Here is a 17,628-nt window from a genome sequence, read left to right as displayed (position 1 = left end):
CCAACCCAGCCAGCTTGTATCCACCCAGCGCTTTGTACAGTGCCTGGCACATAGTAAGCGCTTAACAAATACCAGAATTATTATCATTATTATTATTATTATTATTATTATTAAGTGCCTTGCCCAAGGTCTCACAGCAAAGTGGATTAGAACCCACATCATCTGACTCCCAAGCCCGGGCTCTTTCCAATAAGGCATGCTGCAGTCCATTGCAATCAAGTACCGTTGTTTGATTGATTGATTGATATCTTGATTGATTGATATCTTTTAAAATGGGGATTAAGACTGTGAGCCCCACGTGGGACAACCTGATTCCCCTGTGTCTACCCCAGAGCTTAGAACAGTGCTCGGAACATAGTAAGCGCTTAACAAATACCAACATCATAACATTATTATTCATTCATTCAATCGTATTTATTGAGCACTTGCCGTACGCGGAGCACAGTACTAAGCTCTTGGAAAGTTCAAGTCGGCAACAGATAACAGGCAACAGATAACAGATAACAGATAACATCAAAATAGACTGTGAGCCCGTTGTGAGCAGGGATTGTCCCTTTTTTGTTGCTGAATTGGACTTTCCAAGCGCTTAGTACAGGCCTCAGCACACAGTCAGTGCTCAGTAAATACAATTTAATGAATGAATGAATTAATTAATTAATATATGCACGGGGGAAAGAGATGGCGGGAAAGTTGGATTTGCCCAGGAAAAGGATTTATTAAGAGCTATGTGTGGACACTGTACTAGACGCTTGAGAGAGTACACCCTGGTTAGAAGACCTGATCCCTGCCCTAATAACGTTTCAAAAGGCCATTGTGAGATCACGTAGAATCTGGAATGAAGCTATGACTGTTGGAGATGATGCTTCCGAGGTAAAAGGCAGTGGGCATCCCAAGCCCTCAGTACAGTGCCCTGCTCGTAGTCCAGTGCTTTTTCCACAGTAAGCGCTCAACAAATACGACTGACTGGCTGTCTAAGCACTGGTGTGGGTACAAGATATTCAGGTTGGACACAATCCACGTCCCACGTGGGGCTGACAATCTTAATCCCCATTTTATAAGTGAAGGAAACCCAGGGAAATGAAATGACTTGCCCGAGGTCACACCGCGAGGTCACACAGCAGCCAGATGGCCGAGCCGGGATTAGAACCCAGGTCCTTCTGACTCCCAGGCCCAGGCTCTACCCCCCACCCCACTCTAGAGTGTGGCTCGGTGGAAAGAGCCCGGGCTTAGGAGTCAGAGGTCATGGATTCGAATATCGGCTCTGCCGCCTGTCAGCTGTGTGACTGCGGGCAAGTCACTTCACTTCTCTGGGCCTCAGTTACCTCATATGGAAAATGGGGATTAAGACCGTGAGCCTCACGTGGGACAACCTGATGAGCCTGTATCTACCCCAGCGCTTAGAACAGTGCTCTGCACATAGTAAACGCTTAACAAATACCAACGTTATTATTGAGAAGCCGCGTGGCTTAGTGGAAAGAGCCCGGGCTTGGGAGTCAGAGGTCGTGGGTTCTAATCCCAGCTCCACCACATGTCAGCTGTATGACCTTGGGCAAGTCACTTCACTTCTCTGAGCCTCAGTTACCTCATCTGTGAAATGGGGATTAAGACTGAGAGCCTCACGTGGGACAAGGTGATTACCCTATATCTACCCCAGCGCTTAGAACAGTGCTGGGCACATAGTAAATGCTTAGCAAATACCATAATTATTAATTATTATTATAGTAAGCGCTTCACAAATACCATCATCATCATTATTACTGATGATGGTACTAGGTAGAACTGGAGGGTCGTTGCAACACCCAGAGGACTAAAAGCGTCACGTTATCAAGCAAAAGGCGGTGGAGCCTAGCAGTTTTGACCCTTGGTTAATTTTTTGTTTAATTTTATGCATCTCGAGAGACGCGAAAAAATCTGCAAGCACACTGAAGAAACTATCGGCCTAGCCCATTTGAAAAATAACCCTAATGAATGTGCACCACCCAGATAATATAAGATTTCCAGCACATCTGCTTGGGTCAGATCCATGGGCCTGGGGGAAAAAAAGAGTCAGCACGTGGATCTTTGCCAGGGCAGCTGGAGGAGTCCGTTTGAAATAGAGAAAATGCAGGGCTGCCTTCTGCGTGGATCCGCGGCCCGAGAAAGCCGTGTCAGAAGCGGCGCGGCCCAGTGGCTGGAGCCCGGCCCTGGGAGTCCGAAGGATCTGGATTCTGATTCTGTCTCTGCTACTTGTCTGCTCTGTCATCTTGGGCAAGTCGCTTCATTTCTCTGGGCCTCAGTTCCCGCAGCTGGAAAATGGGGATTGAGACTGAGCCCGGCGTCCAGCCTGATTACCTTGTACCCACCCCAGTGCTTAGTACTGAGTACTTAGTACTTGAGAAGCAACGTGGCTTAGTGGAAAGAGCCCAGGCTTGGGCGTCAGAGGGAGTGGGTTCTATTCCCGGCTCTGCCACTTGTCAGCCGTGTGACTTTGGGCAAGTCACTTCACTTCTCTGGGCCTCGGTTACTTCATCTGGAAAATGGACTCACAATCAAGAGGATTAAGATTGGGAGTCCCACTTGGGAGGGGGACTGTGTTCAACCTGATTATCCCCTCCGGTGCTTAGATTCTAATCCCGACTCTGCCCCTTGTCAACTGTGTGACTTTGGGCAAGTCACTTCACTTCTCTGGGCCTCGGTTACTTCATCTGGAAAATGGGGATTAAGACTGTGAGCCTCATGTGGGACAACCTGATTACCCCGTACCTACCCCAGTGCTCAGGACTGAGTACTGAGTACTTGAGAAGCAGCATGGCTCAGTAGAAATAGACCGCGCTTGGGAGTCAGAGGTCGTGGGTTCTAATTACGGCTCCACCGATTGTCAGCTGAGTGAGTTTGGGCAAATCACTTAACTTCTCTGTGCCTCAGTTACCTCATCTGCAAAGTGTGATTAAGACTCTGAGCCCCATGTGGGACAACCTGATTACCTTTTATCTACCCTCCCGCTTAGAGCAGTGCTCGGCACATAGTAGGCGCTTAACTAATACCGTCGTCATTATTATTACAGCGACTGGCACATAGTAAGCCATTAACAAATACAATTATTATTATTATTATTACTGTAAATTTTGCCGAATGAGTCAGTCAGTCGTATTGACTGAGAATTTACCACTGGCAGAGCACTGTACTAAGTGCTGTGATTTGTTAAGCGTTTTGTCAAGTCCCTGTCCCACGGTAGGGCTCACAGTCCCATTTTACAGATAAGGTGATTTAGGCCCAGAGGAGTGAAGTGACTTGGCAAAGGTCGCATAACCGACAATGGAAGAGCGGGATTAGAACCCATGACCTGACTCCCAGTCTCTAGCCAATACACCAAACAGACATATTCCCTGCTTACAGTCTAGAGCCTCCTGTTTTCCCAGCCTTCATCCAGCACTGAAGTCATCAATCAAATTCATTCAATAGTATTTATTGAGCGCTTACTATGTGCAGAGCACTGTCCTTCCATAAGAGATTAGAGTTAACTCAGAGCATAAATCTCCATTTTGGCCAAAGGTATGAGCAGCCCTGTGCATCGTCAGGGTACAGGAATGACAACGGTCATAACTGTGGTAGGAAGGAGGTTTTGAGAGAGAAGAGAGGTGGACAGAAGCGGTGTGGCCTAGTGGAAAGTGCACGGGTTTGGGAGACAGAGGACCTGGGTCCTAATCCCAGCTCCGCCACTAGTAGGCTGTGTGACCTTGGGCAAGTCAGTTTACTTGCCCAAAATCTCCAGTGGATACCTATCCACTTCCGTAACTCCTCACCATTGGCCTTAAAACAGTCCATCCCCTTGTCCCCTCCTACCTCACCCCCTTTCTCTCCTTCTCCATCGCAGCCCGCACACTCCGCTCCTCTGCGGCCGCTCACCTCCTCACCGGGCCTCCTTCTCGCCTGTCCCGCCATCGACCCCTGCCCCGCGTCCCGCCTCTGACCTGGAACTTCCTCCCACCTCACATCCTCCAGACAACGACTCTTCCCCCCATTCAAAGCCTTACTGAAGGCCCATCTCCTCCAAGAGGCCTTCCCTGCCTAAGCCTCACTTTTCCTCTTCTCCCTCTCCCTTCTGAGTCATCTCGATTCCCTCCCTTTGCTCTCCCCTGCCCTCGCAGCCCCACACCACTTATTTCCATATCTGTAATTTTATTTATTTGTATTGATATGTGTCTTCCCCGACCCCTGCCAATCTCTGAGCTAGTTGAGGGCAGGGATTGTCACTGTTTATTGTTGTATTTTCCCAAGGGCTTTTTACAGTGCTTTGCACACAGTTAAGTGCTTAATGAGTATGATTGAATGAATGAGTGAATGAATGAATTTGTCAGTACAAGATTGAACACTCTGGAAAAGCAATATGGCGTAGTGGCTAGAGCCCGGGCCTGGGAGTCAAAAGGCCATGGGTTCATTCATTCATTCATTCAATAGTATTTATTGAGCGCTTACTATGTGCAGAGCACTGTACTAAGCGCTTGGGATGAACAAGTCGGCAACAGATAGAGACGGTCCCTGCCGTTTGACGGGCTTACGGTCTAATCGGGGGAGACGGACAGACGAGAACGATGGCAATAAACTGCGTCGAGGGGAAGAACATCTCGTAAAAACGATGGCAACTAAATAGAATCGAGGCGATGTACAATTCATTAACAAAATAAATAGGGTAACGAAAATATATACAGTCGAGCGGACGAGTACGGTGCCGTGGGGATGGGAAGGGAGAGGTGGAGGAGCAGAGGGAAAAGGGGAAAATGAGGCTTTAGCTGCGGAGAGGTGAAGGGGGGATGGCAGAGGGAGTAGAGGGGGAAGAGGAGCTCAGTCTGGGAACGCCTCTTGGAGGAGGTGATTTTTAAGTAAGGTTTTGAAGAGGGAAAGAGAATCAGTTTGGCGGAGGTGAGGAGGGAGGGCGTTCCGGGACCGCGGGAGGACGTGACCCGGGGGTCGACGGCGGGACGGGCGAGACCGAGGGACGGCGAGGAGGTGGGCGGCGGAGGAGCGGAGCGTGCGGGGTGGGCGGTAGAAAGAGAGAAGGGAGGAGAGGTAGGAAGGGGCGAGGTGATGGAGCGCCTCGAAGCCTAGAGTGAGGAGTTTTTGTTTGGAGCGGAGGTCGATAGGCAACCACTGGAGCTGTTTAAGAAGGGGAGTGACGTGCCCAGATCGTTTCTGTGGGAAGATGAGCCGGGCAGCGGAGTGACGAATAGACCGGAGCGGGGCGAGAGAGGAGGAAGGGAGGTCAGAGAGAAGGCCGACATGGTAGTCTAGCCGGGATATAACGAGAGCCCGTAACGGTAAGGTAGCCGTTTGGGTGGAGAGGAAAGGGCGGATCTTGGCGATATCGTAGAGGTGAAACCGGCAGGTCTCGGTAACGGATAGGACGCGTGGGGTGAACGAGAGGGACGAGTCAAGGATGACACCGAGATTGCGGGGCTGCGGGACGGGAAGGACGGTCGTGCCATCCACGGTGATAGAGAAGTCCGGGAGCGGACCGGGTTCGGGAGGGAAGATGAGGAGCTCGGTCTCGCTCACGTTGAGTTTTAGGTGGCGGGCCGACATCCAGGCGGAGACGTCCCGGAGGCGGGAGGAGACGCGAGCCCGAAGGGAGGGGGAGAGGACAGGGTGGAGATGTAGATCTGCGTGTCATCTGCGTAGAGATGGTAGTCGAAGCCGTGAGAGCGGATGAGTTCACCGAGGGAGTGAGTGTAAATGGAGAACAGAAGAGGGCCGAGAACTGACCCTTGAGGAACTCCGACAGTTAAAGGATGGGAGGGGGAGGAGGCTCCAGCGTAGGAGACCGAGAATGATCGGCCAGAGAGGTTCTAATCCCAACTCCGTCACCTGTCTTTGGTGTGACCTTGGACAAGTCACTTCGCTTCTCTGGGCTTCAGTGACCTCATCTGTAAAACGGGGATTTAGACTGTGAGCCTCATGTGGGACAGGGACTGTATCCAATACCATTTGCTCGTATCCACCGCAGCGCATAATACAGTGCAGGTAGTAAGCGCCTAACAGATGCCATCATCATTATTTTCCCAGAACCTCGATTTTTCCCGAATTACGTAACCACTTTTTTTTTTCATTTTCTTTCAAAGAGACACTTGTCCCCTGAAGAGTTCCGGGACGTGTTTGGGATGACCGCCGAAGAATTTGATCGCCTGGCTCTGTGGAAAAGGAACGAACTGAAGAAAAAGGCCCTGCTTTTCTAACCTCTCACAGACAGAAAAGCGTCACGCAAAACGAAAACCGTCTTGCCCGAATTCCCATCTATCCTTGCTGTTGAACCATTGTCTGACTTCATTGTGTTGGTAGAGGGAGACGTACCTAGAGGAGGAAGATCTCAGCTCCCGGATTGAGAGTCATCTAGGGACAAGGGCTGGGACTCCATTCTAGAAAGTTTTAGGGGTTCTAGTCCTGACTCTCCCCTTAGCCTGCGGGGTGACTTTGGACAGGCCCCTTGACCTCTCTAGGCCTCACCCTCCTCATCTCTAAAATGGGGATGGACGGTATCTGCCTCTCTCTATCACCCAGGAATGACGAGCAGATAAATCGAGGTCCTTGCTACGGACGCGCTCTGGAAAAACATCCAGGCGCTCCATAACCGACCAAGTTCTTATTATTAGTACTAAACGGAGTGGCCAGCTGTTTCTGTTGATAATCTTTTTCCTAGCCGTGGATGCAGTGAAGCTAACTATAAATCTCCGGGGATCTTAGGGTCTCGCCTGTTGAAAGAAGGCGCCTTAAAAGGAAAGGAAGAGCCTTAAATTGGAGGAGGTTTTGTAGCAATAACAACTGGAGTGAAGGAGGCGATGAAGTGAAGGGGTAAGTAGTGAGGGTGTGACCACGCCACAGGGGATAATCCTTTGTCCCAGAGAGCTGGAGGTCAAAGAGAAGCAAGTCCCAGCAGCCTTTTTTTTTCATCTGGTTCTAGCAAGGGTCGAAAACTAAGGTAACGGAGCACCTTAAATCCACCGCTGGATTTTAGCCGCATGCTGTTGCCTAAAGATCTCACACGCCGAGAGGGTCACTTTAATTATGCTACAAGAGGTTTTATTTTAGTAAAAAATACACGTCCACGTTACGATTGCAGTGTACTAAGGCATAGGAAGGTATCCGTAGAGAATTTCGTGATAATGTCCCTTTCGTTAGGGCTTTCCGAAGCCTTACAGGACGCTGTTTCACAACTGCAAAGCGCTAGCGATTGGAGTGGGTTTTTTTTTTTCTCCTTTTTGGTTTCTTTTACATCGCACACAGCAAGCATTCACTCCATTCAAACATAAGACAGTGCTGTTTGTAAATACGTGTTAGAAGATCAATAGCTCCACTATTCTCTCCACTTTCTGGCTTTATCTTTCAAGCGGTGAAAAGAGAACTCAATTTTCTAGGGCCGAGGCTCTGGGGGAGAAGGGTTCGGCGGGAAAAAGAATAAAATCCTAGCTCTGTGTGGTTGAGCAGCGATTTGTCAACAGGTGAAAGCCCCCACCTCGGAGAGCGCGTCTGCATGTTCTTTTAAAACCCAGACGCTTGTGAAGCGAAGGGACAAAATCGAATCGAGCTTAAGCTCCACCTTCAAATAATAAGACACAATTCAACAGGGTTTTGGGTCTGGATTTTGGATTCTTCCGTCTCTTCCAGCGGAAAGAAAGAATCCCGCCGTCGCTCCTCCTGCTTGGATCGTGATGGCTCTCCGACTGGGCTAATCGATCCGTCGCATTTATTGAGCGCTTCCTGTGTGCGGAGCACTGAACCAGACGCTTGGGAGAGCACAACGCAGAGTTGGTAGACAAATTCCCTGCCCACAAAGAGGTGTTAAATCAGAGGTGAAGGGGATAGATTGATGGTGATTCTAAAAAAAAACGAATGTCTTACCGGAAGTACATCAGACGTTTGGGGTTTCGGGGTATCTGCATTTTTATTTTTAGTGTCTTGAATGTTTGTACTCCTATTCCACTCTATATCCTTTTGCAGTTCCTTAAATAAACTGGTTAGTCTGACACTGTCGCGAGACTGGAGCTACTGTAGCTTTAAACATATGCCTCTTTTCCATCAGCATCGAGAATCCGAGCATTTGAAAATAAATACTTTCCACTGGCTCATTGTGATGTCTGGTCTGGTCGTGTCTGGTCCGGGAGAGAAGCAGTGTGGCCCAGTGGGTAGAGCCCGGGCCTGGGAGTCAAAGGGCCTGGGTTCTTCGCCGCTCGTCCGCTGTGTGACCTCGGTCGAGTCACTTGACTTCTCTGGGCCTCCGTTCCCTCATCTGCAAAATGGGGATTCAGTACCTCTTCTCCTTTTTAAACTGTGAGCCCCATGTGGGCCCTGCTTAACTTGTATCTGCCCCAGCGCTTAGTACAGTGTTTGCCACATAGTGAGTGCTTAACCTATTATTATTACCATTATTATTCATATTATTCATAAATGCGGACAACACCGGATGAAGAAATATTTGGATTGGATAATAGCAAATAGCAAAGAGCATTCGAATGTAGAGGTATATTTGCCAGCTGGATAGTTTAATTCTAATAACGGTGTTTTTGAATTTTCCATTAAAGCTGGCAGGGGGGTCCTTTCTGGGCTGAACAGAGATGAGGCTGGGTCCAAGAGCTACTTTAAATCTCACCCGCCTAACACCCTGTCAGTGTAGATAAGCGCTCAGCTCCTCAGCCATTCATTTTTCAGTAGACACTGATTCCCCCCTCCTAAAGAACCTCCAGTGATTGCCCATCCACCTCCACATCAAACAGAAACTCCTCACCGTTGGCTTTAGAGCCGTCCATCCCCTCGCTCCCTCCTCCCTCCCGTCCGTCCTCTCCTTCTCCATCGCAGCCCGCACACTCCGCTCCTCTGCTGCCGCTAACCTTCTCCCTGGGCCTCCATCTCGCCTGTCTGGTTGCCGACCTCCTACCCATGCCCTGTCTCTGGCCCGGAACGCTCTCTCTCCTCTAATCCGACAGACAATCCGACTCTCCCCTGCCTTCAAAGCCTTATTGAGGCCCATCTCCTCCGAGAGGCCTTCCCTGACTAAGCCCCACTTCCCTCTTCTCCCACTCCCTTCTGCGTCACCCTGGCTTGCTCCCTTTTATTCATCTCCCCTCCGCGCCTCACAGCCTTTACGTCCATATCTGTAACTGATTTCTTTATATTATTGTCCATCCCCTCCCCTGGACTGTAAACTCACTGTGGGCAGGGACCGTGTCTGCTTATTGTTATATTATACTCTCCCCAGGGCTTAGTAAAATCTTCTGTACACAGTAAGCGCTCCATAAATACGATTGAATGAATGAATGACCGATCAAAAGCCTTGTCAATCCTAATGATCTCAGTTGAGATCAGAACTCTTTAGACTGTAAGCTCCTCATGGGCAGGGATTGCATAGACCAACTCTGTTGGATTGTCTCTCCCAAGCTCATAGCTCTGTGTCCTCTGCACACAATAAACGCTCCCAAAATACCATTGATTGACTATTAGTATTTATTGAGCACTTACTCCATGCAGAGTACCGAACTATGCCTTTTGGTGTACACAAACTACAGGGCTTAGCGGAAAGATCACACTGCTGAGTGTCGGGAGAATCCCACTGCGAGCCACTTGTTGGGCAGGGATTGTTTCTATCTGTTGCCGATTTGTAAATTTCAAGCGCTTAGTACAGTGCTCTGCACACAGTTAGTGCTCAATAAATACGATTGAATGAATGAAGAGACTCGGGTTCTAATTCTGGATTAGCCACTTGCCTGCTGTGTGACCTCGGACAAGTCACTTCATTTCTCTGTGCCTCATCTGTTATCCCATCTGTAAATTGGGGTCGAAATTCCTGTTCTCTCTCCCCTGTAGACAGTCAGCTCCATATGGGACAAGGACTGGGTCCTCCCTGATTACAGTCTGCTCTCCCCAGCCCCTAGTAGAAAGTTTGGCACGTAGTAATCGATCAATCGATGGAATTTCAATCATTCGGTGGTATTTATTGAGCGCTAACTGTGTGCAGAATGCAGCACAGAATGCTTGGGAGGCTACAGTGCAACAGAGAGAAGCAGCATGGCATAGTGGATTGAGCACGGGCATGAGAGTCAGAAGGTCATGGGTTCTAATCCCGGCTCCGCTGCTTGTCAGCTGCGTGATCTTGGGCAAGTCACCTCACTTGTTTGGGTCTCGGTTACCTCATCAGGAAAATGGGAATTGAGACCGTGAGCCCTTCATGGGACAGGGACTGTGTCCAGTCCAGTTTGCTTGAATCCATCTCAGGGCTTAGTACAGTGCCTTAATAAATACCGTAATAATAATAGTAAGTTGGTAGACACGTTCCCTGCCCACAGAGAGCTTAATCGCTTAACAAATACCACAATTATGATTGTTATTAGTAAGGAAGTTTTAAGTCACTTGCCCAAAGTTCCACAGCTGACAAGTGGCTGAGCAGGCATTTGAACCCATGACCTCTGACTCCCAAGCCCATGCTCTTTCCAATGAGCCATGCTGCTTCTCTTAAGCTGCTTCTCTTATGATATAATAAAATTTTAAAAATGATAATAATAAAAATGGTATTTGCTAAGTGCTTAACTGTCTGCCAAGCACTGTACTAAGCACTGGGGTGGATACAAGAAGATTGGGATGGACACAGTCCCTGTCTCCCATGGTGCTCACAGTCTCAATCCCCATTTTACAGATGAGGAAACTGAGGCCCAGAGAGTGAAGTGGCTTGCCCAAGGTCACACAGCAGACAAGTGGCGGAGCCGGGATTAGAACCCATGACCTCCTGACTCCCAGACCCAGACTCTGTCCACTACCCCAAGCAGTAAAATAAATTACAGATGGGCGAAGGAATGGGGTCTAATGTTTTGGGCCTACGTGCTACATACATAGAGGAATTCCTGACACAGTGCTCTTTTGACACAGAGGCTCTTTGCCGTCTGAAAACTAGATTAGGTCTTTTAGTCAGAGCACCTGGGTTCTAATCCTGCCTCCGCCACTTGTCTGCTGTATGACCTTAGGCAATTTTCTTCACTTCTCTGGGCTTCAGTGACCTCATCTGTAAAATGGGGATTAAGATGGTGAGCCCTACATGGGACGGTGACTGTGTCCGACCTGATCGTCTCTTATAATAATAATAATAACTGTGGTATTTGTTATGCGCTCACTATTCATTCATTCAATCGTATTTATTGAGTGCTGTTCCAAACACTGGGGTAGATGCAAGATAATCAGGTCGGACACAGTCCCTGTCCCACAATAAGGCTCACAGCCTTGATCTCCATCTTAAAAACGAGGGAACTGAGGCCCAGAGAAGTGAAGTGACTTGCCCAACGTCACACCGCAGACAATTGGCGGGGCTGGGATCGGAACCCAGGTTCTTCTGACTCCCAGGTCTTCGTTCTAGCCATGCTGGGCCGTGGTGAGGGATGTTCTCTTTGACAACCCAAACATTTCCTCTAGTCAACCCTCTCCTAGACCCTCCTAGAACCCTGACCCTAGACGGAACTGTCAGCTTAATGTGGGCATAGAACGTCTAGCAATTCTGGTGTATTGAACTCTCCCAAGTGCCTAGTTCATTGTGAGCTCGTTATGGGCAGGAAATGGGTCTGTTTATTGCTGAATTCTCCAAGCGCTTCGTACAGTGCTCTGCACACGGGTAGCACTCAATAAATGTGGTTGAGTGAATGACTGAATAAATACCATCGCTCGATCGATGGACCCATAGACCCTACTTGCACCTCCGGACGTTTCCAGTCCGCACGACTCCCGATTGTGTGAGAAAGCGAATCCGATCGTGTCGACTCAACATGATCTCCTTTGGCCTTAAGGGTCGGGCGGGAGCAGGAAGTGGCCCAAGATGGTGGCTCCATAATAGCCGCCTCTTCCTCCCCCAGACCCGCTCTCGCTCCCCGTCCTGGACGCCACTCTGCCTCACTCTGGACCCAGGCTGGAGTCTCCGTCTCGCCCCAGGAAACGTGTTGCGGGGTCTCCGTCCCTTTCCCTCTGCCCCTCCTCCCCTTCTCATTCCCCCTCCTCCCTTCCTCTGCTCTAGCCCCTTCCCTCCCCACAGCACTTGTGTATACTGTATATATTATTTATTATTCTATTTTAGTTTCGTTTTAATAATGTGTCTACATCTATATCCATGATTCTATTGATCTTGATGGCATTGATGCCTTACTACTTGCTTTGTTAACTGTTTAACTGTTGGAGTTCCTCAAGGGTCAGTTCTTGGCCCTCTTCTGTTCTCCATTTACACTCACTCCCTCGGTGAACTCATCCGCTCTCACGGCTTTGACTACCATCTCTACGCAGATGACACGCAGATCTACATCTCCGCCCCTGTCCTCTCCCCCTCCCTTCGGGCTCGCATCTCCTCCCGCCTCCGGGACGTCTCCACCTGGATGTCTGCCCGCCACCTAAAACTCAACATGAGCGAGACTGAGCTCCTCATCTTCCCTCCCAAGCCCGGTCCGCTCCCGGACTTCTCCATCACCGTGGATGGCACGACCGTCCTTCCCGTCCCGCAGGCCCGCAATCTCGGTGTCATCCTTGACTCGTCCCTCTCGTTCACCCCACGCGTCCTATCCGTTACCGAGACCTGCCGGTTTCACCTCTACAATATCGCCAAGATCCGCCCTCTCCTCTCCACCCAAACGGCTACCTTACTATTACGGGCTCTCGTTATATCCCGGCTAGACTACTGTGTCAGCCTTCTCTCTGACCTCCCTTCCTCCTCTCTCGCCCCGCTCCGGTCTATTCTTCACTCCGCTGCCCGGCTCATCTTCCTGCAGAAACGATCTGGGCACGTCACTCCCCTTCTTAAACAACTCCAGTGGTTGCCTATCGACCTCCGCTCCAAACAAAAACTCCTCACTCTAGGCTTCGAGGCGCTCCATCACCTCGCCCCTTCCTACCTCTCCTCCCTTCTCTCTTTCTACCGCCCACCCCGCACGCTCCGCTCCTCCGCCGCCCACCTCCTCGCCGTCCCTCGGTCTCGCCCGTCCCGCCGTCGACCCCCGGGTCACGTCCTCCCGCGGTCCCGGAACGCCCTCCCTCCTCACCTCCGCCAAACTGATTCTCTTTCCCTCTTCAAAACCTTACTTAAAAATCACCTCCTCCAAGAGGCCTTCCCAGACTGAGCTCCTCTTCCCCCTCTACTCCCTCTGCCATCCCCCCTTCACCTCTCCGCAGCTAAAGCCTCATTTTCCCCTTTTCCCTCTGCTCCTCCACCTCTCCCTTCCCATCCCCACAGCACTGTACCCGTCCGCTCGACTGTATATATTTTCGTTACCCTATTTATTTTGTTAATGAATTGTACATCGCCTTGATTCTATTTAGTTGCCATCGGTTTTTACGAGATGTTCTTCCCCTTGACGCTGTTTAGTGCCATTGTTCTCGTCTGTCCGTCTCCCCCGATTAGACCGTAAGCCCGTCAAACGGCAGGGACTGTCTCTATCTGTTGCCGACTTGTTCATCCCAAGCGCTTAGTACAGTGCTCTGCACATAGTAAGCGCTCAATAAATACTATTGAATGAATGAATGAATGAATTTGTTTTGTTGTCCGTCTCCCCCCCTTTTAGACCGTGAGCCCATCGTTGGACAGGAATTGTCTCTGTTGCCGAATTGTGCATTCCAAGCGCTTAGTACAGTGCTCTGCACGCAGTAAGCGCTCAATAAATACGATTGAACGAATGAAGGAAGGAGGGGGTGTCTGGACCAGAAGGCGGCCTCGGAGCTACTGTGGAGGGTCGATCCCGGCTGGGGTGACCATCTTCTCCAACTGGGCCAGGCCGGCCTGGGGTGGCTGCTCCTGCCGTGGTGTGATGGAAGCGGGGGTGACTATTTTCTCCCTCTGCCCCTCTCTTTCTTCCCTTCTTTTCTCAACCTCTTCCCCTTTCCCCCCTTTTTTCTCCCCCTCTCCTCCTGTCCCCCTTTTCCTCTCTCCCACCCTCTTTTCAACTTTCCGCTTTGCCTCTTCCCTTCTTGACCACTCCCCAGGTTCCCCCATCCCCTCTAACAATTAATCGATGGTGTCGATTGAGCGTGAGCAGAGCATATCAATGTCTGTTTATTTGTAGCGATGTCTGTCTCCACCCCCTGTGGGCAGCGATTGTCTCTCACAGTTCTAACGTACTCTCCCAAGTGTTTAGTACTTGGGAGTCAGAGGTCATGGGTTCGAATCCCGGCTCTGACGCTTGTCAGCTGTGTGACTGTGGGCGAGTCACTTCACTTCTCTGGGCCTCAGTTACCTCGTCTGTAAAATGGGGATGAAGACTGGGAGCCTCACGTGGGACAACCTGATGACCCTGTATCTACCCCAGCGCTTAGAACAGTGCTCTGCACATAGTGAGCGCTTAACAAATACCAACATTATTATTATTATTACAGCGCTATGCACACAGTAAGTGCTAAACAAATACGATTGAATGAATGAATGAAGTGTTTTGGAGAGTACAATAAAACAGTTGGTCGAGACGTTCCCTGCCCGCAACGAGCTTACAAGCTACAGTTTTTCTTCTTTTTCTGTCAAGTGGCCACAGTGCTGGGCACATAGTAAGTGCTTAACAAATGCCATCATTATTCTTTGAGCCCGCATGACTCCCCACGTTTTCTTGATGATGATGGTATTTGTTAAGTACTTACTATGTGCTAAGCACTATTAATAATAATAATAATAATGATGGTATTTGTTAAGCACTTCTATGTGCCAAGCACTATTAATAATAATGATAATAATGATGATGATGATGGTATTTAAGCGCCTACTATGTGCCAAGCACTGTTCTAAGGGCTAGGGTAGATTCAAGGTAATCAGGTTGTCCCACACGGGGGTCACAGTCTTAGTTCCCATTTTACAGATGAGGTAACTGAGGCACAGAGAAGTTAAGTGACTTGCCCAAAGTGATGATGATGATGATGTTGGTATTTGTTAAGCGCTTACTATGTGCCGAGCACTGTTCTAAGCGCTGGGGTAGACATAGGGGAATCAGGTTGTCCCACGTGGGGCTCACAGTCTTAATCCCCATTTTACAGATGAGGGAACTGAGGCACAGAGAAGTTAAGTGACTTGCCCACAGTCACACAGCCGACAAGTGGCAGAGCTGGGATTCGAACTCATGAGCCCTGACTCCAAAGTCCGTGCTCTTTCCACTGAGCCACGCACACAGGTGACAAGGGCCAGAGTCGGGATTAGACTCTAAGCACTGGAGGAGATGCAAGGTCTTCAGGTTGTCCCACGTGGGGCTCACAGTCTTCATCCCCATTTTCAGATGAGGTAACTGAGGCACAGAGAAGTGAAGTGACTTGCCCCAAGTCACACAGCTGACAAGTGGTGAAGCTGGGATTAGAACCCATGACCTCTGATTCCCAAGCCCGGGATCTTCCCACTGAGCCATGCTGCTTCTCCTCTGCCTCTGTGTGGATCCTCCTGCTGTTTTCTGTCACTTCACTTCTCTGTTCCTCAGTGACCTCACCTGTAAAATGGGGATAGAGACCGTGAGACCCATGTGGGACAAGAACTGTATCCAACCTTCTAACCTCGGCTTGCTTCCTCTGCTGCCTAATTCTGCAGCTCTTCCACACCCTCCCTGTAATGTCGTGAGCCGGACTTCAGTCGATCAAACAATCACTCAATCAATTATATTTACTAAGCGCTTAGTGTGCACAGAACAAAGTACTAGAGAAGCAGCGTGGCTTCGCGAAAAGAACCCGGGCTTGCGAGGCAGAGGGCGTGGGTTCTAATCCTGGCTCTCTTCTGGTCTGCTCTGTGATCTTGGGCAAGTCACTTAACTTCTCTGGGTCTCAGTTCCCTCATCTGTAAAAGGGGGAGCGAGACTGTGAGCCCCACATAGGACAACCTGATGACCCTGTATCTACCCCAGCGCTTAGAACGGTGCATGGCACAGAGTAAGCGCTTAACAAATACCAACATTATTATTACTAAGTCCTTGGGAGAGGTCAATATAATAGAGTCAGCCGACAATGAGTTTACGGTCAGCCACAATGAGTTTACGGTCAGTTATCCCAGATGAGGCAATAATAACAATAGTAATAATAACACCTGTGGTATTTGTTAAGCATTTACTAAGTGCCAGGCACTGTACTAAGTGCCAGGGTGGATACAAGCAAATCGGGTGGGGCACAGTCCCTGTCCCACCTAATAATAATAATAATGGCAACAATCTCAATCCTCATTTTACAAATGAAGGAACTGACCTTGTCCAACCTAACCTGTTTCTACCCCAGCACTTAGAACAGTGCTTGGCACCTAGTAAGCGCTTAACAAATACAATGATCATTATTATTATTGTTATTATTATTATTATCCCGGGAGCAGTAACCCTTAGTGGCAGAAGGGAAGGTGGCTTCATACTAACCTTTGGGGTGGGAACAAGCAAATCAGGTTGGCTACAGTCCCTGGTCCACATGGGGCTCACAGTCTTAATCCCCATTTTACAGATGAGCATGGCTCAGTGGAAAGAGCCCGGGCTTGGGAGCCGGCGGTCATGGGTTCGAATCCCAGCTCTTCCACTTGTCAGCTGTGTGACTGTGGGCAAGTCACTTTGCTTCTCTGTGCCTCAGTTCCCTCATCTGTAAAATGGGGATGAAGACTGGGAGCCTCATGTGGGACAACCTGATTACCCTGTATCTACCCAGCGCTTAGAACATGTGCTCTGCACATAGTAAGCGCTTAACACATACCAAATACTACTAAGATGAGGTAAGTGAGGCCCAGAGAAGTGAAGTGACTGGCCCAAGGTCACGTGGCAGACAGGTGTGGCAGAGCCGGATTTGGCACCCACGTCCTTCTCATGCCCAGGCCTGGGCTCTGTCCACTAGGCCACACTGCTTCTCTTTCATCCCCGCCCCAGCGGGCAAGGAGGATGTTAGGAGCCTGGACCCGCGGTGATGAAAAGGAAGGCGGCTACACCGTCTTCTGATGCCTTGTCAAATTGTTAACCGTTACTTCCAGGATTGCCTATTGGACTTTTAAACATGGGGACAGGCTCCTGCCATCTGCCCCGACTGGAAGATGTTTCTCAACCCTCCCAAAGTTGTGCAGAGGAGAATTTCAAAAATAAACACGGGATGTGCATTTTGGCTTATTTGGAAAAAAAAAATCTTGTTTTCTTGACACGTGCCAGATAACATAAGGCTGATGTCAACACTCCTGGCCCTTCTTTCTAGAATTCCCCCCGGAATCAACTGGAGCGTGATGTGAAAAGGCAATAATGTTTGGATTCCACCCAGGGCGATAAGGGGCGGGGAGGGGGAATTCAGGTATCATTTTAACTTGAGGTCAGATCTGAAAATAACCAGGACCAGAAATGCTATCTTAGAGGAAGAATTTCACTGGCACAGAATAACCCAGCTCGGCCAGGAAAAATCCGTTATCTGTGAGCTGTCTCGGTGCAGACGTTTAGAATAAGGCCTATAATGTCATCCGTGGCAACTTTTCAGAAATTCTCCCGTTCCTCTGGCCGGGATGAGAATTCGGGCCAAACACCCGGTGCTATTTCAACCGACTGTGAGGGGGAAGAAAATATTAGGCAGGGAGAGCGCAGTCACTTATCAGGTTTGGATTTTTCCAAAAGCTGTCCAGTGTGGCTTAGTGGAAAGAGCACGGGTTTAAGGGACAGGAGAGCAGGGGGCAAATCCTAGTTC

At 49.5% G+C, this 17,628-nt stretch overlaps 1 protein-coding gene across 10 annotated transcripts in view; it reads left to right on the top strand.

Annotated features, from left to right (window-relative positions):
- The window catches only part of ABLIM2 (actin binding LIM protein family member 2), a 200,050-nt gene extending 191,954 nt beyond the window's left edge, over nucleotides 1-8,096 (top strand). For all 10 annotated transcript variants that reach the window (XM_029063399.2, XM_029063394.2, XM_029063396.2 and 7 more), the window contains one exon: nucleotides 6,096-8,096. In XM_029063399.2, coding sequence (XP_028919232.1) covers nucleotides 6,096-6,209 — 114 coding nt within the window. In that variant the 3' untranslated portion in view covers nucleotides 6,210-8,096. The remainder of the gene's footprint in view (nucleotides 1-6,095) is intronic.
- The last annotated feature ends 9,532 nt before the right edge of the window (nucleotides 8,097-17,628 follow it).

This window comes from Ornithorhynchus anatinus, chromosome 4 (genome assembly GCF_004115215.2).
Source record: "Ornithorhynchus anatinus isolate Pmale09 chromosome 4, mOrnAna1.pri.v4, whole genome shotgun sequence".
Taxonomy (NCBI): domain Eukaryota; kingdom Metazoa; phylum Chordata; class Mammalia; order Monotremata; family Ornithorhynchidae; genus Ornithorhynchus; species Ornithorhynchus anatinus.
This window is presented reverse-complemented; position numbering and strand designations above follow the sequence as displayed.